This window comes from Stomoxys calcitrans, chromosome 5 (genome assembly GCF_963082655.1).
Source record: "Stomoxys calcitrans chromosome 5, idStoCalc2.1, whole genome shotgun sequence".
Lineage (NCBI taxonomy): Eukaryota > Metazoa > Arthropoda > Insecta > Diptera > Muscidae > Stomoxys > Stomoxys calcitrans.
In genome coordinates, this window is record NC_081556.1 from 123,296,742 (window position 1) to 123,320,420 (window position 23,679).

General features: G+C 39.0%; 1 protein-coding gene and 1 long non-coding RNA gene across 2 annotated transcripts in view; one reads left to right on the plus strand and one right to left on the minus strand.

Annotated features, from left to right (window-relative positions):
• Nucleotides 1-492: 492 nt before the first annotated feature.
• On the minus strand, nucleotides 493-22,842 carry LOC131997643 (uncharacterized). Its single transcript, XR_009398320.1, has 3 exons — nucleotides 22,773-22,842; nucleotides 17,282-17,339; nucleotides 493-566 (listed from the first exon to the last, which is right to left on the minus strand). It is a non-coding gene; the product is annotated as an uncharacterized LOC131997643 (long non-coding RNA).
• The window catches only part of LOC106085975 (angiotensin-converting enzyme), a 33,178-nt gene continuing 21,601 nt past the window's right edge, over nucleotides 12,103-23,679 (plus strand). Inside the window, exons 1-2 of the mRNA XM_013250465.2 lie at nucleotides 12,103-12,181; nucleotides 12,247-13,166. Of these exons, the coding sequence (XP_013105919.2) occupies nucleotides 12,134-12,181; nucleotides 12,247-13,166 (968 nt within the window). The 5' untranslated portion in view covers nucleotides 12,103-12,133. The remainder of the gene's footprint in view (nucleotides 12,182-12,246; nucleotides 13,167-23,679) is intronic.

A 23,679-nucleotide genomic window follows, 5' to 3' on the forward strand; every position in this document is an offset into this window, starting at 1 on the left:
GCTGCAAGCAAATCGAAAGAAATGTTGCCTACATCTATTTATTCAAGTGCATTACCATTGCATTTATGTTCTTTATGACGGTCTTTTTGTATACAAACTTTTTCGCCACTTGGCTGCCGAGCACTATTCTATATCTGAATATCATTTACTTGTCCAAGTTTTGGACATTTTATTACTTTCATGTGATGGCGAAGTTATACCGCCTTTTCTATTACATTGACAACCAGATACAGGAGATGGCACAAAATGTTGTGCAATCCCCTGCAGGATTTAATCGAAAAATTGAACATCATGCCTGTATGGAAATATTTTGGATAAGACAGCAGCATTTTGGATTATGTCGCATTTTGGACGAACTTCAGACAATGTTTAAATGGCAAATTTTCTTAAATCGTCTGGTCAGCTTTAATACAATTGGCATGCATGTCTATTACACGATTTTTAATACGAGCAAATTTGACATTGGAACGATAATAATTTATGACATAGCCGATTACGTACCATCTATTTTGGACTTCTATCTGACCGATAATCTGTGTCATCTTACGAAAAATTGTTTTCGGGACCTGCAAGAGAGTTTAAGTGAATTCAATGGAATGGATCAACAACAACATAGTCGACTTAATCGAAAGGTAGGTACCACATAATTCGGTACTATATAAATTTGTATACCCACCACCCAAGGATGGGGGATGTTCGTGAAGATAAAGTTAACTTTAACTAGTAAAGACACCAACCACTTCAAATTGCAGCGTAATGTTAACACGTTAACAGAGCTCTGTTATAAAGTTAACAGCAAATATTTTATAATAAAAACACGATTTTAGCTCCAAATTCCGCAAAAAAGAAACAACAAAAATCCAAAATAGATCACAAACGCTTCAAATTTCTCAAAAAATATTATCACATACATAAACCAACTTTTCTCACGAGTGCTATTCTACATAAATATGAGCCCACTGTGACGGACTGAAAAATAGTGCGTCAATCACCGTTTGGGGATATATTACATAGATCAAGGGCTTTCCAAAAATGCTTTAACCGACACCCTAGGTATTGAAGGAAAGAAGATAATGTCCATTTTCGATTGTATTGGCCATATGAGAGCAGTTTTACTTTAGAGAAAGAAGGGCCCACTGTGGCGGACTGAAAAATAGTGCGTCAATCACCGCTTGGGGATATATTACATAGATCAAGGGCATTCCAAAAATGCTTTAACCGGCACCCTAAGTATTGAAGTAAAAAAATATAATGGCCATTTTCGATTGTATTGGCCATATCAGAGCAGTTTTACTTTAGAGAAAGAAGGGCCCACTGTGGCGGACTGAAAAATAGTGCGTCAATCACCGCTTGGGGATATATTATATGGACCAAGGGCTTTCCATGGCAAGGGCTTTCCAAAAATGCTTTAACCGACACCCTAAGTATTGAAGGAAAAAAGATATTGGCCATTTTCGATCGTATTGGCCATATCAGAGCAGTTTCACTTTAGAGAAAGATGGGCCCACTGTGGCGGACTGAAAATTAGTGCGTCAATCACCGCTTGGGGATATATTATATGGACCAAGGGCTTTCTAAAAGTGCTTTAACCTAAGCTATGCATGGGTACCAATTCGAGTTCACGTTGTCTGAACGTGTTCTCCCCCTTGGTTAGGGGCGGAGCACTATCTAAAACTCCTTCCGATCTATGGGTCACGGCACCTTGGGCTCGCGATTTGGGTCCAAACCACAGCCACCACGTTACTCCCCACTGGGGCCTCACCATAGTCGGGCTGGAATCGAAATACCAGGGGCCCCCGACTCCCGTGGTATCAGATTAAGGACTCCGGTCAGACCTCGTAGCCGAAGCTACTATTATTGGGTTGCCCAAAAAGTAATTGCGGATTTTTTAAAAGAAAGTAAATGCATTTTTAATAAATCTTAGAATGAACTTTAATCAAATATACTTTTTTTACACTTTTTTTTCTAAAGCAAGCTAAAAGTAACAGCTGATAACTGACAGAAGAAAGAATGCAATTACAGAGTCACAAGCTGTTAAAATATTTGTCAACGCCGACTATATGGAAAATCCGCAATTACTTTTTGGGCAACCCAATAGTTGAACCCCAAACAGTTCCGGACTGGTTACCTGAAAGGAAAACGGCCAAAGCCATTTTTAATTATCTCATTGACTTTAGGTTTTAATCTTTCACACAGTACGCTCGAGAGTATCTTGTATGTGATGGGGAGGCGACTTATTCCTCTGTAGTTGGCACATTCTGAGTACGCTGCGGTTCCAATTATCGGGTATGCGTTCTTCTAGCCAGATTGCGCAGATAAGCTGATGCATACGCTTTATCAGCGTGTCGCTTCCGGTCTTAAACAGTTCAGCAGGTAACCCGTCGGCTCCTGCTGCCTTGTTGTTCTTTAGTCGGGTCACTGCTACTTGGACCTCATTCTGACGAGGAGGTAAACATTCTTTACCATCATCAGGCATTGGTTCTGCGGTATCCTTTTCGCCGCCAACGTCGGACACTAGCAGTTGGGTGAAATGTTCTTTCCATATCCTCAGCTTGTTATCCGTATCAGTTACCAGATTTCCTTCTTTGTCTCTGCAGGAGAATATGCCAGCACCAAAGGCATCGGTTTGATGATTAATTCTTCGGTAGAATTTCCGGACTTCATTCTGACTCCTGTACATCTCAATTCGCTCGCACTCACGCCTTTCCATCTCCTTTTTCTTTCTGCGGAATAGACGTTTCTCCTCTCTCCTTTTCTCCCGATACCTCGCCTTCATCTGGCGCGTTCCTACTGTTTGCAGGGTTGCACTACATGCCGCATTCTTGGCTTCAGTAGCATCTCGACACTCTTGGTTGACACACCATGGGTTTCTTGGAGGAGGCTTCCGGTACCCAAGTACGGATTTCGCAGCATTTTCCATGGAGCGGGCAATAGGTTGCCACTGCGCTATTATATCATCGGAACAAGGAGTGCTTTCAACAAGTGGTTGGGTCAGTCGAGTGGAGTGTGCCGCTGCCATTTGTTGTGTTTCCAGCTTTTCGATGCCCCCATCCGATATCTAAAAACTATATATAGCCTATATTTCCTTCCAGACAAACTTACACAACCTGTGAAAATTTTAAGAAAATCGATCCAGCCGTATTTGATTCTACGGAACAAACAAAAAAAAACCGAGTCCCATATAGTCATGATGGGTCATATGTCCATTTAAGGCATTTTTGGGAGGTAGGTTGACCCCCTATACTTTGAACTGATTTTGTATGCCAGATTCGTAGTCTACTCCCGAATACCTCTCATTTGAGGCCCATATTGACATGAACATCCAATTTGCCTGTTTGATGGAATTTCGGGTTTGAGGCAGCCCGATGGGTATGTAGACCTAAATTTTAATACCATATTCCTATTCTATTTTCTAATACCTTTCATTTGATACCCATATTGTCCCGATCGGTCCACTTTTGATTTTGGGTGGTGTTTTTGGGTAACGGGGGAGGGTCCGCCCCCCTTCCGAAATCAACAAATTATTAAGCCTATTTCTCCTTCCTGTCCATATTGGCAATCTAATCCCAAACACCTTTCATTTGAGTCCCATATTGTCATGATCGTCCAAAAAAACTTATTTTATGGGGTTTTGGGGTTGGGGCGGCCCCCCAGTATCTTTGACCCAATTTTTAATATGAAATTCATACTCTACTCCTGAATACTTTTCATTTGCGTTCCATATTGTCCCGATCGGTCCACTTTTATTTTTGGGTCGTACTTTAAGGGTAAGGGGGAGGGTCCGCCCCCTTCCGATATCAAAAAATTATGTAGTCTATGTTTCGTTCCAGACCAACCTACACAATTTGTAAAAATTTCAAGGTAATCGGTTCAGCCGTTTTTGAGTCTATACGGAACAAACAAACACAAATTCATTTTTAAGATTATGCCATGTAGGTGTCGCACCTTCTCGACAAAGAGATGTCGCACTGCGCCATTTATTTCGGACTCTATTATAAAAAGGAGGTTCCATATCATTGAGCTTTAACTTGAATTGGATAGCATTAATTGAGATATGAACAGTTTGCCCCTGTTCCTTAATGGAACGTTCATGTTTTTAGAAATTATAGTGGACACAGCTTCAATATAGGTAAGCTTCCGAATATGGAGGCCACCGTAGCGCACAGGTTATCATGTCTGCCTATGACGCTGAACGCCTGGGTTCGAATCCTGGCGAGACCATCAGAAAAAATATTCAGCGGTGGTTTTCCCCTCCTAATGCTGGCAACATTTGTGAGGTACTATGCCATGTAAAACTTCTCTCAAAAGAGGTGTAGCACTGCGACACGCCGTTCGGACTCGGCAATAAAGGGGAGGCCCCTCATCATTGAGCTTAATTTTGAATCGGACTGCACTCATTGATATGCCCCTGTTCCTTAGTGGAATGTTCAGGGACAAAATTTGCATTTACCGTAGAGCAGGGGTAAGCATGTCCACCTATGACAGTGAAAGCCTGGGTTCCTGAGTTAAAAAAAAAATGATGGGGACATTTGTTGATATTGTGAGAAGTTTGCTCCTGTTCCCTGATAGAATGTATTGGTTGCCCAAAAAGTAATTGCGGATTTTTCATATAGTCTGCGTTGAAAAATTTTTTCACAGCTTGTGACTCTGTAATTGCATTCTTTTTTCTGTCAGTTATCAGCTGTTTCTTTTAGCTTGCTTTAGAAAAAAAGTGTAAAAAATGTATATTTTATTAAAGTTCATTCTAAGTTTTACTAAAAATGCATTTACTTTCTTTTAAAAAATCCGCAATTACTTTTTGGGCAACCCAATAAAAGGTAGGTCTTGGACCCATAAAAGACTTATTTTTTGCCACATTGTATTGTAATGGGAATCGGTCTATGGATTCATAAATGTTCCATTTTTTAAAGGATTTCTACGAAATTTAGATAAAATATACCTCCATGGTGGTGGGTAACTAAAGTTCGGCCCATTCGAACTTTGAACTTTTTAACTTGTTACAATTTTCTACTCTTTCTTTATTTTTAGTGTGATGTCTTTTCTTTCTATTTACACTGTCGTAAATTGAATTTTGAATTTTCTGGTCCACTGAGTATGAATCGCAGGACCTGGTTTGTCATGATGACTGCAATGGTGTCGTGCATTATAATCTTTTCACAGGCCCATATATCTGCAGAATAACTTAACAGTGATACCAGACATTGTTTATTCAAATAATTTAAACGAAAAACATGGATTACCAAAATTCATATGAAAAAAATGGAGAAATGTAAAAAAAAAATCGTACTTGCCACATTTCGTATTGTCGTCTGGTGTATTACAATTTATTTCAATAAAAGTCCAAACTAAGATTTCATAAAGGGTGATTTTTTAGCTTTCATCTTTTTGGCAATACTGGTCTAAACAGCTCACGCACTTTTCGTGTTTTGTTCCACTGTCAAACATCTTCAGTTTGGTCTATAATTTAACCATTAATCGTCTTAAAAACGAACAACGCTTGCAAATTATTGAATTTTCTTATCAAAATGCGTGCTCTGTTAAGAAAGTTCATCGCGCGCTTCTTCCATTTCACGACGAAGCTCATTTTTGGTTCAATGGGTACCTAAATAAGCAGAATTGTCGGTTTTGGAGTGAAGATAGTCCTGAAGCATTGCAAGAGCTGCCAATGTATACAGAAAAAGTAACAGTTTGGAGCGGTTTATGGGCTGGTGCCATCATTGGGCCGTACTTCTTCAAAGATAATGCGAATCGTAACGGTGAATAGTAAGCACCAAAATGCAAGAGCTTGCCTTGCATGACTTGTGGTTTCAACAAGACGGTGCCACATGCCCCACAGCACGCGTAACAATGGACTTATTGAGAGGCGAGTTCGGTGAACATTTTATTTCACGTTCGGGACTGGTCAATTGGCCGCCTAGATCGTGCGATTTAACGTCTTTAGACTATTTTTTGTGGGGCTATGTTAAAGCTCATGTCTATACAGACAAGCCCGCATCGGAAGACAACATTGAAGCATTTATCCGTGAGTTACCGGCCGAAATGTTGGAAAGAGAATGCCAAAATTGGACTAAGCGGATAGAGCATTTGAGGCGTAGTCACGGCTAATATTTGTATGAAATAATATTCAAACATAAAATTATATGGACCGTACTATCGATTCAAATAAAGATTTTATACATTTTTCACAATTTTATGTGTGTTGTTTAAAAAACTTTTCTATAGATCTTAAAAAATCACCCTTAATGAAAGAAAAAAAAATTGTGTTTGTGTTCGAAAGTTTTACATGGCAATTTAAAGGCAATAGAGGTTTGTATTTTAAAATGAAGGAAACTTTTGGTAAGTCACATAGAAATTTTGTAAAAATTAAGTGCTGGAAGGATGTACTTTGTAGGCTCATCATCATGCACCTACTAGAACAACACTTAGACCGAATATGACGGATTCTCAATCTATTCTCAAAGGCCTTCCATTTGAGTCCCATATTGTCCCCATAGGCCTGCATGTCCTTTTGGTTGATTTTAGGGGGCGGAGCGGCCCCCGGGACCCGCCCTGCTGCGCCTTCTTTTCTTATACAAAGGCATGGAGGCCCATGAACATTCGATTAGGGAACAGGGGCGAACATCTCACATATCAGTGAGTGCTGTCCGATTCAAGTTTAACCTCAATGATAAGGGGCCTCCCTTTTATAGCCGATTACGAACGGAGTGCCGCAGAGCGACACCTCTTTGGGGAGAAGTTTTTACATGGCATAGAAAGTCACAAATGTCGCCAGGATTAAGCGGGTATAACCAACACTAAAAAAAATGTTTCAAATGTAGTACTTAGGATTCGAACCCAAGCGTTCACCGTCATAGGTGGGATTGATAATCTCTGCGGTACGGTGGCCTCTTTATGTAAGACCTTTTATTTGAGCCCTATATTGCCCTAGTCAATAAACAAGTTCTCATTGGGTGTGTTCAGGCTGGGACGGCCCCTCAGACATTTCGCAAATACCTTTCGTTTAAGCCCCATAATGCCATAGTAGGCAAAAATGCCGGATTTGGGACTATTTTGGGGCTTCCAAACACTTGGCCTCATATTTGTATAGCAGGTTCGTTTTCCACTCTACCTTACCTTTCATTTAAGTCCAATATTGTCATGACAGGTCTATATATCCATTTGGCGGTCCTTGGGGTGGAGCGCTCCCCCCTGGGCATCCAAACGCAAATTTGAATATCCATTTTTTTTTTCTTCGGTTATTATAAGAAAATTGACATCGAGGGAGTGCCACATTTGCCAATAATGTGGTCGCCAGGATTAAGCGGGAATAACCAACACTGAAAAAAATTTTTTCTAATGTAGTCCTCAGGATTCGAACCCAAGCGTTCACCGTCATAGGTGGGCTTGATAATCTCTGCGCTACGGTGGCCTCCTTATGTAAGACCTTTTATTTGAGGCCTATATTGCCATAGTCAAAAAACAAGTTCTGTTTGGGTGTGTTTAGACTGGGACGGCCCCTCAGAAATTTCGCAAATACCTTTCGTTTAAGCCCCATAATGCCATAGTAGGCAAAAATGCCGGATTTGGGACTATTTTGGGGCTTCCAAACACTTGGCCTTATATTTGTATAGCAGGTTCGTTTTCCACTCTATCTTACCTTTCATTTAAATCCAATATTGTCATGACAGGTCTATATATCCATTTGGCGGTCCTTGGGGTGGGGCGCTCCCCCCTGAGCATCCAAACGCAAATTTGAATATCCAATTTTTGTTCTTCGGTTATTATAAGAAAATTGACTACGAGGGAGTGCCACATTTGCCAATAATGTGGTCGCCAGGATTAAGCGGGAATAACCAACACTGAAAAAAAATGTTTCTAATGTAGTCCACAGGATTCGAACCCAAGCGTTCAACGTCATAGGTGGGCTTGATAATCGCTGCGCTACGTTGGCCTTCTTATGTAAGAGATTTTATTTTAGCCCTTTATTGCCATAGTCAATAAAGAAGTTCTCTTTGGGTGTGTTTAGGCTGGGACGGCCCCTCAGACATTTCGCCCTGAATTTGGGTATCAAATTCGAGCCCTACTCTCAATTGCCTTTAGTTTAAGCCCCATAATGCCATAGTAGGCTAAAATGCCAGATTAGGAGGTGTTTTGGGGCTTCCAACCACTTGTCCCAGTATTTGAAAATCAGGTTCGTTTTCCACTCTACCTTACCTTTCATTTGAGTCCCAAACTGTCATGATTGGTCTACATAATCATTTGGCGGGCCTTGGGGTAGGGCGCTCCCCCTAGTCATCCAAAAGCAAATTTGAATATCAGACTTTTATGTACTCAGTACCCAATAGTCCAGTCAGGTCCACATTCCCCATATGACCTAATCTAGACGATCTTCAACAAAAAGGATTAAAGGGGTACCAAAACGCACTGTTTCAAATTTCATCCGAATCTATGAAAAATGCATCTTTTATGGGCTCAATACTCTATAACGGGAGATCGTTTTATACGGCAGCTATATCCAAATATGGTCCGATATGGACAATGTTCGACACAAAGTTGTAGAGGTCGATCAAAACTCACTATTTCAAATTTCATCAAAATCGTATGAAGAATGCTGCTTTAAAGGGCTCAATACTCTATAACGGGAGATCGGTCTATAAGTCAGCTATATCCAAAGATGGTCCGATCTTGGCGATATTCAATAAAAAGGTTTTTAGGGGGATACCAAAACTTGCTGTGCCAAATTTCATCGAAATATGATAAAAGATGCTCCTTTTATAGGCTCATTACACTATATCGGGAGATCGGTCTATATATGGCAGCTCTATCCAAATATGGTCCGATCTGGACCACATTTGACAGGAATGTGAAGGGGTCTACCAGAACATACTGTGCCAAATTTCAAATTCGAATAATAAATAAATAAAAATTCGAGTAATAGAATGGATCTTTATGGCCTCAATACCCTATATCGGGAGATCGGGCGGTCGGCCTATAGGGCAGCTATATATCCAAATATGGTCCGATCTGAACCACACTTCACAGAAATGGATAGGGATCTACCAGAACTAACTGTGCCAAATTTCATCGACTTCGGATGAAAAATTATCAACTTGTTGCCTCAAGACTTTAAGTCTGGAGATCGGCCTATACCGCGGCTATATAAACATAAATCCGATTTTATGAGATCAGAAGGTCAGGTTTATACACAAAGAATACGAAATCATCAAAATTATAACTACCCAAAAAACGTTTTTATTGGGTATTCACTCAATCAAGCGTTGGGTATTTACCCGGTAGAAACCCGTCTTCGTCCACGACACAGGGGGGGAATTTTGTCGCCACTCCTTTGGCGACAAAGGAGTGGCGGATGGATAAATAACCTATTACAGATGCCGATTGAGGAAGGATTTGAACCCGTCTGCTATGCAGAGGATTCGAACCAGCTATGCAGAAGGGCCGAAAGGGTCTTGCATATGACATATGACTGGGCTAGACCCAGAGGTCTCAATGTCAACCCAGAGGGGACTGAAATATGCCTGTTCACGAGGAAGACGAAGTTGGGCCAATTTGACGCACCACGTTTCCTCAATAAAACGATTTCGATATCTGGCAAGGTCAAATACTAAGGAGTGATCATGAACCGGAAACTTAACTGGAAGTGTCACATTCAGTAGCTTACTGAGAAGGCTCACTGATGTTGGGCACTATGTAGACGGGCAGTAGGCTCAAAATGAGGCCTGAATTCGAGGATAATTCACTGGCTCAACCGGAGCGTGATTAGACTAACCTACTTAAGACTCTGTAGTTTGTTGGACTGCTATGTAGAAAAAGTGCAACATAAGGACCATACAATAGGTTCATGTTGTCTTGGCATAGGCGGAGCGATGAGGACCCCGCCCACTAGGGCACTGGAGACTATTCTAGATATCCGACCCATTGATAAACAGATTTAGGGTAAAACAGCCACTGCGGCTATGAGCCTTAAGACAATGGAAGAACGGATTGAGGATGGGAGTAGGTCATACCATCGCGGTATAATCGAGGTAACGGTAGGAAGGTAGTAAGGAAAGAGATTTCCGATAGGATACCTGAGACGACCCTTAAAATCGAATTCGAGGCACTGCTGCCAGCGGCACACTCTTGGATTGACCGAACCCTAGTATTGCCATCTGGAAGATCATGTTACACGGATGGATCAAAGCTAGAGGGCAGAGTGGGAATGCGGGTCTACATTGAGAACCCAGGTACTGACATCTATTTTAGACTGCCTGACGGTCGGTCCTGCCTGACGTAATACGGTCCTGCAGGTGGAAATCCGGGCGATCACGGAATGCGTGAAGTGGTGTGGTGCTAACGCGAGGACGTGAAGTGTGAACATCTTTACGAACAGTAAAATGGCCATAAGGGCAATAACAACCAAGACCAACCAACGCCTCCTATGAGAATGGCACAATCCCCATCGTTCGGGTGCCTGGCCATAACGGAATAAGGAGGAATGATAGGGCAGACGATTTGGTAGTGAAGGCCATAGAACTGCCGTCAATAAACTTGCTTAACCCGAAGTTCGGGTCGATGCAGTCCGGTTTGAAGGCGTGGGCGACAAACGCGCATATAACACTGTGGAACAGCGAAATCGTCGGTAGGACGACGAAGATCCTATGGACTGATCCGGATCGTGAGAGGAGGAGGCTATTATTGAAAGGAAGTAAGAAAGTGGTCAGTATAGCTTTTAGTATCATAACGGGACATATGCAAAATCGGTGCGGCAAATGATAGCATGTGTAGTAGAGCTGGCAAACTATTGATAATCGCAACATTCGATATTTTCGATAGTTTTACTAATAAATATCGATACTATCGTTAATTTCTTTGTAAGCCTTATCGGATAAATAAAAATTGCGCCCTCTATAGGCGCATTGTATCTTAAGGGATACATTCAGCGTTTTGCTTATGTTGCTTATTATACCCACCACCGAAGGATGGGGGTATATTCATTTAGTCATTCCGCTGGCTGGTATATATATTCTTGATCAGCGTAAAAATTTAAGACGATCTAGAAATGTCCGTCCGTCTGTCTGTTGAAATCGCCCTACAGTCTTTAAAAATTGAGGCCTTGAGCTGAAATTTTGCACAGATTCCTTTTTTCTCCATAAGCAGTTTAAGTTCGAAGATGGGCTAAATCGGACTATATCTTCATATAGCCCCCATATAGACCGATTGCCGATTTAGGGTCTCAGGTCCATAAAATCCACATTTATAATCCGATTTTGCTGAAATTTTAGACAGTGAGTTTTGTTAGGCCCTTCGACATTCCTACTACGTATGGCTCAGATCGGTCCAGATTTGGATATAGCTGTCATATAGACCGATTCGCCAATTTAGGGTCTTAGGCCCATAAAAGCCACATTTATTATCCGATTTTGATGAAATTTGGGACAGTGAGTTGTGTTAGGCCCTTCGACATTCCTACTAAGTATGGCTCAGATGGGTCCAGATTTGGATAAAACTGCCATATAGACCGATCCCCCGATTTAGGGTATGAGGCCCATAAAAGCCACATTTATTATCCGATTTTGATGAAATTTGGGACAGTGAGTTATCTCAGGCCCCTCATCTTTCTTTAATTTGGCCCTGATCGGTTCAGATTTGGAGATAGCTGCCATATAGACCGATCTCTCGATTTAAGGTTTTGGGGCCATAAAAGGCGCATTTATTGTCCGATTAGTTTTCTACAGTCCCAAGGAGTGTAAGGATTTTAATTGGTTTTTGTACATTTTAAGCAATATTCTTGATTTTGGGTTCCCAAGATTCGACTCTGCTGAACTTAGCATGTTTTTAACTTGTTCACCCAGTAGACTTTTATTTGATATAACTTCGCACTTTTGAATTTAGGCCATGAATGGGGGTTTTCCCAGTCATCTGTTTTTTCAATTAATTTCAGAATTTTATCAAGTCCCACGACAGAAATAAATATTGACAATCTGCACAAAACATCAAACTGTAGCTAATGCTCATTCTTTGTGGCACTCTTAAATTCTGATAGTGACGCCAAGGGTCGCTCATAGAGGTTATCACAAATACAGAGATTTTTTAAGACTTTTTCAAAATAAACTTCAGTTTTAGTTTAATTTTCAATGCAGCAGCATCAAGGCGAATGTCTTTAGAGATGAAGAGATTAGACAAAAACAACTTTTGTATAGGGGTAAGATTAACAAAAAAATATTAAAATTGTAACAAAAATTCAGTATTCCTTCTTAACATTTTCAGTTTTTGTTGGTCCACCTATTGTTGGGCCATGCTCAGAGTGCCCAACTCAAAACCAACTGTTTCACTGAACAATGTGGCGCAGAGTTGATGGGACAGGTCAATGATGTCTATTGGGAGAGTGCCACCGCCTATCGTCAGTTCTCCGATGATGTCTTGAGCCCAGAGATTTTAATGCGTGAAAAATTACGCCCGTTTTATGAGACCTTGAAAAAGTTCGATTGGAAATCTTTTCAAGATCCCCTGCTGAAACGGCAATTTGAGGTTGTATTGCGCGGTGACATATATCCCCCTTTGAATTATGAATTCAAAAAGGCCACCAATACCCTAAAATCCATGGCCAAACAAAAATTTGTATGCAATCGAAAAAAACCACACCGCCTTCAGAGTGGCCAATGCACTGACTTTGCATTCATACATCAAATCAAATCGAAAATAGCGAATAGCGATGATTTGGAAGAGATCAAATGGTATTGGGCCGAATGGCGCAGCCGTATGCCTGCTCAGATTAAGGATGCCCTACACTACTACATACACTACTATCAGAATATGTCGACGCCCGAGATGTCGGCCTCAGCCATATGGTATGATCAGTATGAGGATCCCAACTTTCTGGATGAGCTGGAGGAGCTAATGGATGCCATACAACCTTTCTATAAGGAAATGCATGCTCATTTGAAACATGCCTTGCGTCAGCGTTATGGCGATGAAGTGATTCCATCGACGGGTCTAATACCTCATCATTTGATGGAACAGGCCATGTATCAGTCGTGGAAAAAGCAATCGGTTCTACGCAATCCTTTCCCCCAAAGAAAACTGCCCAATGTGCAGCATGAGTTGGATGACTTGGAATGGTTCCCCTTCGATTTGGTCAACATCAGTTGTTCGTTTTTCGGTTCCATGGGCTTCAATAATTTAACAGAGTAAGTATTGGGTGTAGAGCAGTGATGAGCACACTAACACAGTTGAAAATAATGAATTGTGTTTGTATGGGGGCTGTTAATCCTGATCCCCCAGCCAAGTGCAAAATAACAAAAATGCTCCGACCAAACGAAGGCACACGAGCTGCTTACATTACCCGTGCGTTTCTATTCGTTTTTCCTATGCCCGCGGGCATAGACATTTATGTGCGATTGTGTGTTGTTGGCCATATTTGGTGTAAAGGATCAAAATCGGGTAAAAAAGAATTAAAATTACGATCACCAGCTTAGAGTGGAGCACATTTGTGAGCTCTTCTATTATATAAAAATGAAATTGTTGCGCTTTGTTTGTTGGTTTGTTTGTCGGTTCCGTATAGACTCAAAAATGGCTGAACCGATGTTCATTTCAAAATCATTCATTCATTCAAATTTTCACAGATGGTAGAGTTTTGGCCCCTGGTGAAAATAGGGTACTAAATTTTTTGATATCCGAAGGGGGGGCGGACTCTCCCCCATATCCCAATTTTCAAAAACGCCCGATCTTGAAGATAGGTGCACCGATTTAAGCGAAATTTTGTATGCCACCTTATGGTACCCCAGAAACACAAAATTGCTATAAAAATTGTTGGCTCCAATAACCTGGGGGGACGCCCCATCCCAAAACCCATCCGGGCGGACATGTTTACCGATTGGGACAATATGGGTATCAAATGAAAGTTATTTAAGAGTAGAATACGAACTTGATATACAAATTTCGGCCAAGGTGCTCGGTGGGCTCCCCCACCCCAAAAAACCCCCCAACAGGACTCTTTCACCGCTTTGGGCAATATGGGTATCAAATAAATGGTATTTCAAAGTAGAGTGCAAATTTGGCACAAAAAAGCATCCTTGTTATCTGAGGGGCCTCCCCACCCCCAAAAAACCCTCCCGCACGGACATGTTTATATGGCAGCTATATCAAAGCATGGATCGCTATGGCCCATTTACAATCCCAAACGACCTACACTAATAAGAAGTATTTGTGCAAAATTTCAAGCGGCTAGCTTTACTCCTTCGAAAGTTAGCGCGCTTTCGACAGACAGACGGACGGACGGACAGAGGGACGGACATGGCTAGATCGACATAAAATGTCACCATGATCAAGAATATATATACTCTGTGGGGTCTCAGAGGAATATTTTGAGTAGTTACAAATAGAATGACGAAATTAGTATACACCCCATCCTATGGTGGAGGGTATACAAATTAGCACAGGATTCGATATAATTCCCATATAATCTTTTATCCGATATGGCCTTTTAAGGATGTGGAAATTCAAATTTGTTGTCCTATCTTTGGGAAATTTTGCATGGTTCTATTTGGTATTTTAAATGGTATCCATATCAAAGTCTGACTACATTTCGAGGTTAGTTCTACATATAAAAAGTACTACGTACATCAGGTGGTGTAGGTTCTTAAATAGTCGGCTCCTTCGTACTTTTGCCTCTCCTTACTGGTTTTCTTGGAAATCCGTAATTCACAACAAAGTATTTAATGCAATTAGTACGGAGGTCGTAGTGATCGGTGTTGCCACTCAATTTCATTAATACCAAAATTTAAGAACAATCCTACAAAACCCGATCAAAACCTACCAAATGTTCTACAAATCAAAAATGCTGTACATGTATTCATACCCCCCGCCGAAGGGTTGACCATTTTGCCATTCCATTTGCACCCTTTATACCGATATCCCGATAAGAAATCCTATGTTCATTAAGTCGTATTTTTGGCCCGATTTCAATGAAGAACAGATGGGTTTGGATAAAGCAATCAGCCGATTCAAGTGTTTGCGCCCAGAAATTTGCTTTACTACACATTTTAGCCCGTACAGTAAGTTACATGAATCCTTCAAGATTTGAGTATAGACCAAATCTGACCATATTTGTATGCAGCTTCGACGTAGCCCTGTTTTTCTATAGAAGGCAGAGAGCTCTCGTAATACCTGTACCAGTTATAGCCAATATCAAAACTTATTTACGGAGCAATGAGACCCCCTTGTAATAGTATTTTGACCCTCGACAGCCATAGTTTTATTCTGCACTCTTAACGAATGCACAGAAACAAGAAGAAGCGAAATAATTTTGAGTTATGCCCGGGGATTTTTTCATTAATTAACCTGCTATTTAAATGTTAGAAAAACCTACCAAAAATTTAGGTCAGCCTACCAACATACCAAGAGATTAAAAAACTACCAAATTTGGTAGGAACCTACCTAAAAAAATTAAAATTGTTGAGTGTTTCTCTCACTCACATCCATCAAAGTGAACAAGTAAAAAGGCGTTAAGTTCGGCCGGGCCGAACTATGGATACCCACCACCTCGGGTATATATGTAAATCCGTTGAAAATTTCATACCTCATGTCCCATAGCAGTTATATCGAAATATGTTCCGATTTGGACCAAATACTAATAAGTACAAGTCATTGTTCAATTGTGTATAACAAAATATTGGTCTTTTTAGTAGCTATATCTAAAAATAAACCGATCTGAACCACATACGACACGGATGTAGAAAAGCCTTACATAATTTACTGTAATCAAATTTCAGTGAAATCGGATTATAAATGCGCCTTTTATGGGCCCATAACCTTAAACCGAGAGATCGGTCTATATAGCAGCTATATCTAAATCTGAACCGATCAGAGCCAAATTGAAGAAAGACGTCGAAGGGTCTAAGACATCTCACCGTCTCAAATTTTAGAGATATAGGACAATAAATGCGCCTTTTATGGGCCCAAAACCTTAAATCGAGAGATCGGTCTATATGGCAGCTATATTCAAATCTGGACCGATCTGGGCCTAATTGAAGAAGGACGTCGAAGAGCCTAACACAACTCACTGTCTCAAGTTTCAGCGATATCGGACAAGAAATGCGCCTTTTATGGCCCCAAACCCTAAAACCGAGAGATCGGTCTATATTGCTGCTATATCCAAATCTGGACCGATGTGGGCCAAATTGAAGAAGGATGTCGAAGAGCCTAACACAACTCACTGTCGCAAATTTCAGCGATATGGGACAATAAATGCGCCTTTTATAGCCCCAAAACCTAAAACCGAGAAATCGGTCTATATAGCAGCTATATCCAAATCTGGACCGATTTAAGCCAAATTGACGAAGGATGTCGAGTGGCATAACCCAACTAACTGTCCCAAATTTCAGAAAAATCGGATAATAAATGTGGCTTTTATGAGCCCAAGACCCTAAATCGGATGATCGGTCTATATTGCAGCTATATCCAAATCTGGACCGATATGGGCCAAATTGAAGAAAGATGTCGAAGGGCCTAACATAACTCACTGTCTCAAAGTTCGGCGAAATCGGACAATAAATGCGACTTTTATGGTCCCAAAACCTTAAATCGAGAGATCGGTCAATATGGCAGCTTATCCAAATCTGAACCGATCTAGGTCAAATTGAGGAAAAATGTTGAAAGTTCTAACACAACTCACTGTCCCAAATTTCAGTAAAATCGGATAATAAATGTGGCTTTTATGGGCCTAAGACCCTAAATCGGATGATCGGTCTATATGGCAGATATATCCAAATCTGGACTAAATTGAAGAAAAATGTCAAAGGGCCTAATAAAACTCAATGTCCCAAATTTCAGCAAAATCGGATAATAAATGTGGCTTTTATGGGCCTAAGACCCTAAATCGGAGGATCGGTCTATATGGGGCCTATATCATGATATAGTCCGATATAGCCCATCATCAAACTTAATCTGCTTATGGACAAAAAAAAATCTGTGCCAAGTTTCAGCTCAATATATCGATTTTCAAAGACTGTAGCGTGATTTCAACAGACAGACGGACGCACATGGCTAGATCGTCTTAGATTTTTACGCTGATCAAGAATATATAAACTTTATAGGGTAGGAAATGTATATTTCGATGTATTCGAAACGGAATGACAAAATGAATATACCTCCACCCTTCGGTGGTGGGTATAAAAAAAAAAAGAAATAATTTGTTGTAAATAAACCATTCGTTAATACTGTTTCCCCGTTTCCTCAATTATCAACACTGTTTTCCCCATATAAATGTATATGTATGTGTTCAAAAGTAAATGCGCTTACTTACTTGTTATTTTAAATTTTGGAGACAAGGAGATGATTTGATGGCACACCATAATACGCGCCTGAAAAATGAAAAATTTTTACGATTTTATCATACATTTAGATTTTTAGTAAATATTCTTTTCATATTTTACGTATTAATTTTTTAAAAGTCATGGTGTTTAATTGATAATAATGTAAAAACTTGTCAAACAAATCCTTCAAGCAAATTTGCTTTTGTTTTTCAACTGTTTTCCTTTGCGATTATATTCGCTTTACTTAATCGACTCGCTCACTGCATTAATGCTTTAATACATACTCTCACACACTCTTGCTTACGTCATATGCTCTCGCTCTCTTTCTCTTACAAACACCTGTTGTGGTTTATTCGTGTTAACAACCGTTGTTTGTTTCTTCCCCTCCCCCTTTTCCATGCTCGCTTTTCCATATTCTTAAGGGTACAGCGATTACGAAACCGTGTGGTTTTGGGGGGGGGGGGGGGGGGGACAGCCGGTCTTTGAAAATTATTGACAATATTTTATGTAAAAACACATATAACTATAGGCATTAATATTTGTTGCTCTTTTGCGGCCACCTTGGTTCTTTTGTTGTTGTTGTTGCAATGTTCGAACACAATGCTTTTTTTTTCATGGCACTTCATACAGAGGCCATTGATTGTGAATGGATTTTGTTCAAGTTTCCCAAAAAAAGATGTATAATTCACAATAACCATTTACTTTGCTTGAAGTTTTGCACTTCTTTATTGATATTCATAATTGTTTATCAAACTGAAAAGCATTCTGTAATCCCTTTGCAATTATTAACAAATTAGCCCGGAAGGTATGAAAACACGAACGCACGCCCGAATGTTTAGCAAATAACTGAAGAGGTTGACAAGAGATACCATTCAAAGAAGCAAAGTCATGCGCAGTGACGTTGCGCACACACTAATAAACCTATGCGGCAGTGGCATGTTCTCCCCCTCCGTGTATTATACTGACACTCCACTTGACTCTTAACACATATTGAGAAGGAGAGTTCTAATAACGGATTGGTCGTTCGAATGTTTTTGCAATTACCCCTACTCCTTCTTTGGATTTACCAAAGAGCAAGTGTCAACTTGTTATCGATAACAATTTAGTTGTTACAGGAGGTTTATATTCCAAAGGTTGTTTTACATTTTGGCATAGAAGTTATTAAAAGAAATTAAAAATAGAATAAAGAGAAGATGTACTCAAAGAATATTAAAATGATGAGAAGGAGATTAACTCTAATAACTGATTGGTCGCTTGACTGTTTTTACAATTACCCCCTACTCCTTCTTTGGATTTAGCAAAGAGCAAGTGTCAACTTGTTATCGATAACAATTTAGTTATTACAGGAGGTTTATATTCCAAAAGTTGTTATACATTTCGTCATAGAAGTTATTAAAAGAAATTAAAAATAGAATAATGAGAAGATGTGCTCAAAGAATGTTGAAATATATCTATGTGTAATCATGGTGAGTGTTGCCCTTGTAGATATTTTGTAACAAATTTTTGCACAATACAATTTAGTTCCGTCGTTCTATTGGGTTTGACGTATAAGTGGGTGGCTTTTAAGCGTTCTAGATGTAGGGTAACTGTACCAATAGTCGGCAGTTTAAGGATTTTGCCTTTTTCAATACATCCTCCTTCTGGGTCCAAATGTTCAATTCGATTGAAATTTGTTTTTTACAAATCGGAGTTTTGTTATGTTTAAGATGTATTAACCAAAAATTTCAATTTCTTTTCTAACTTTTGAAATTTGATAAAAAAATTGGCTCTATGTTCCATTTTTCAAGAAGGCAAATCGGGAGATTTACAATATATTGAAGCTATATCAGGTTATTAACCGATTCATCCAAAATTCAGCAAAATCGGACAAAAATTGCGGTTTGGAAGTAAAATCGTGAGATCGTTTTATATGCGAGCTACATCAGGTTATAGACCGATTCACCGCATGCAAAATTTCAGCCAATTCCGACAAATATTGCGGCTTGTAAGGGCTCAAGAATTCAAAGCGGGAGATCGGTTTATATGAGAGCAATATCAGGTTATAGACCGATTTGGACAGTACTTGGTACATTTGTTGAAATTCATAACAAAATACTATATGCATATTTTAAGGCAAATCTGATCGATCGGGAGATCGGTTTTTATGGCAGCTATATCAGACTATAGACTGATTTGCACCGTACTTGGCACAGTTGTGGGAAGTCGTAACAGAGCACTGCACGCAAAAATTCAACCAAATCGGACAAAAATTGGGGTTTGTAAGTACTCAAGAAGTCAGAACAGAACACCGCACGCAAAAATTCAGCCAAACCGGACAAAAATTGCGGTTTGGTAGGGCTCAAAAAGTAAAATCGGGAGATCGGTTTATGTGCGAGCTACATCAATTTATAGACTGATTCAGACCGTACTTGACACAATTGCTGAAAGTCATAACAAAACACTACAGCCAAATCGGACAAAAATTGCGGCTTCCAGAGACTCAAGAAGTCAAATCGAGATATCGGTTTGCCTTATTTATGCTCAAAACCTTAAATTGGGAGATCGATCTATGTGGCAGCTTTATTAAAATCTGATATGACCATTTTAGACCATTTTCGAATAAAAGTAGATCTAATTTAATACGTTTTTGAAAATTTCCAACAAATTGTGTAAAAAATATTCCTTTTCTGAGCTGTAGATGGGTAAACAGGACGATCGGTAATAAAGGGGTTGTTTAAAGATGTAGTTCGAAAATGGGCATCTATAACCAAACTGAGCCTCACACTGGGTAACAAAAAATCTGTATCAAGTTTCAGCTCTTAATATTAAGAGGCTAACCCGTGATTACATCAGTTAAGGGGCATATTTTCGGTTTTTCTTGCCAGGATTCGAGCCTGCAGATTGAAGTTCATAGGAGGACAACTAACGTCTGTGCCACAGAGGCCTCCAAAGTAGTACTGACGACTATTTTGACCAATATATTCATGTAACTTTCTCATAAACCGATCTGCCAATTTCAAAGGGCGCAGAAGAACCATTTGTCACTTGGAACTCAACCCCTGGAAAATAATTTTTTTAAGGTTCGCTATGGCGGCGTCAAATTAGAAAATACAAAAAAATATTTTTTTTTTTAAATAATTTTAATGGCTAAAATTTTCTTCTGACTCTCCTTTACCATTACAAAATATTTGCGATTAAAAACCACCGTAGCGCAGAGGTTAGCATGTCCGACTATGACGCTGAACGCCTGGGTTCGAATCCTGGCGAGACCATCCGAAAAAACTTTTCAGCGGTGGTTTTCCCCTCATAATGCTGGCAACATTTTTGAGGTACTATGCCATGTAAAACTTCTCTTCAAAGAGGTGTCGCACGGCGGCACGCCGTTCGGACTCGGCTATAAAAAGGAGGCCCCTTATCATTGAGCTTTAACTTGAATCGGACTGCACTCATTGATATGTGAGAAGTTTGCCCCTGTTCCGTAGTGGAATGTTCATGGGCAAAATTTGCATTTGTTTAAAAATTTAACTTGTCAACGCTTTCTTAACTTATAAAGTCGATACTTCCACTAATTTTTTTCATAAGAACATACACTTTCGCTCTTGTTGATGGACACCCTTACACTAAAAGCGAATTTCTGACGTCATCTGTAATCTCCGCTTAAATATTTCTTTTTTTTTCGAAGAGAGCCGAGAACATTATTTATGTTTATTAATCATTCTTTAAATAGAAAGTTTTACATATTCTTACACCCAAAGAAATCAGTCTGCTGATATCAGCAAACACTGTCGGCTGATATTAAATTAAAATTTCCAATCTTTTAATGAATTCATCTTCGAAACAACAGTTGGGGCATTTCCTATATATTAATAAAATAAATTTGCAAATTTTGGGGGTCAATTTCTTGTTTAAAAGTATAAATATAATTGAAGTAGTTATTTTGTCTGCTGCTGTTGCTGAAATTCGTTCAAAACATCAGTATAGAAGTATAGAAAATTGGAAAAAATTTTATATTGTAACATTGAAAGATGAGATAAAATATAAAAATTTTTGAAATATTTATTAAATTTTTGAGACATTTTTCAAATGTTATCATTTGAGCAGAAAATGTTTGCTTTATTAGCAAAAAATTAATGCCTTCCCATTTTTAGCAAACTTTCTGCTGTTACAGCAAACATTTTCGCTGTTATTACTAAAAAATTTTTCTGAGTGTAGTTATTTGAGTTTAAAAAACGAAAGTACCGACTAACGGTAAATGCCGAACTCAGGAGCACTAACCTTATGTACTATTCACCACGCAAGGGTTTCTTTATGTTAACTTATGGGGGAAAAAATTTCTCCAATTTCTATAAAAAGCTTTTTAATTTCGACATTTTACATTGAAATTCTTTATTTCCGTAAAAAAACCTTGACTACCTACAAAAGTATTACAGAAAATTTCGTCGGTGATTAAAGATAGTTACATGAACACTTATTTTTGAAATTTCCTATTACCTATATAAATTTAAATAAATTCGTCTCTAGTTGTAGTATAGTATATAAAAAAATTTTACTTACTTATCTTTTTTAATTTTTAGAGGTGTTTTAGTTAATTTTTTTAGATTTCCCGTTACTCATAATCGTTAACAGTAGTTTCAATGTATTTTGCTGTTTTTCTTTCTGTTGCATTGTCGCATTTTTCTAAAACACATTGACAAGCGGGGCTCACAGTTTCGAACAAATAGCCTCTCACACTGTTGCTCTTTTTATACTCTTTCTTCCTCTCACACACACTGTTTTCTCAAACTACAATATTAACAAGAAAGTTTTCCTTTCGCATTTTTGCAAGCACCGAAACCAATGAATTGCTGAAAACTAGAGCATTTGAGGAAGCAAAAGCACCACACACACAAACACAAACAAATCTATGCAGTAGTCATATGTTGTCCCCACTCCTTCAATAAAACGTGAACACCACATACGATATGACGTAGAGCAGTATTGAGTTCGCCCCTACTCCCCGCACATGGAAAGGCAAACAAACATATTAAAGAGAGTGAGAGCCAAGTAACGGTGGATTAACATTTGTTTTTGCATTAATAGAACTGGTACTTCTTTAGGCCTATACAAAATGCGAGTTATCGATAGATCTTCATATTTATTCAGTTATCGTTATTTGCATACTTCAATAGAGCCCTCGAAAAAATATGACTAGAATGTATGTGGTATTAGCTGATTTGACGCATTTTGTAACAATTTTTTGAGTTAAGTTTCTAAATGTATTTAGTAATCCCACGAAACGGTTTCTTTATATAAACTCAAATAGCTACAAACAAATGTTTAACACTTCGCGTATGACATTAAAATTCTTTACTAAACTGTCTACCTATGTCTCACAGAAAATTTCCTCGTTAATAAGGGTTAGCTACATGAATACTAATTTTTGAAATTGCCTATTACCTATGTATAACGATTTAAAAAAATTCTTCTCAAGTTATATTGTCTATGAAAAAATTATTTACTTACTTGCCAATAGAAAATTTTATGACACGGCAGATTTTGGTCTTTCACAAATTCAATTCGCTTTAAGAAAAAGCTTTTTTTTTAATTTTCAGAGGCATTCAAACAATTTTTTTGGTTGCCCTTGTCTTTTACTGTTTATCTTTCTGTTGCATTGTCGCATTTTTCCAAAACGCATTGATTAGCGCCGCTAAGAGTTTTGCACACATGACCGCTCACATTGTTGCTGTTTCTATGCTCTCTCTTCCTCTCACACTCATCGTTTTGGCAAACAATTAACAGGTCGTTTTTTTTCTTTCGCGTTTTTGCAAGCCTGAAATCTCTTGCAAGTACCCAAACCGAAAAAAATGAATAGTTGAAAATTATTTACAAATACATTCACGATTTGAACACTTTAAAACACTACGCATAATATTTCGAACACACATTCTTATGAAGGAGAATATTCTTCTTTGCAACACCATGCAAAATAAAAACTGCAGTTCGGAAGCAGCAAATGAAATGGAGTTTGAGCTTTTTATGATTTTTCGAACCTTTATTTATACAAAATATTTACATTGTTTATAAAGGCATTTGTAAGGATTTAGTATTAAATTTGTTTTACTTTGTAAAAAATATTTGGCCATTTATTGTTATTGGCATAGTCCTATAGAGCCCACGAAAACACCAACGCACGCACGAATGTTTAATAAAAGACTGAAGCAACTGACAACCTACAGCATTTGCAAAAGCAAAATCACCCCACACACAAACACAAACAAATCTATGCAGTTTTCATATGTTGTCCCACTACTTCAACATACCGAGAACACCACATACGATATGACGAAGAGCAGTATTGAGTTCTCCCCCACACCCGCACATAGAATGAGTGAACATATATATTAAAGAGAATGAGAGCCAAGTAACGGTG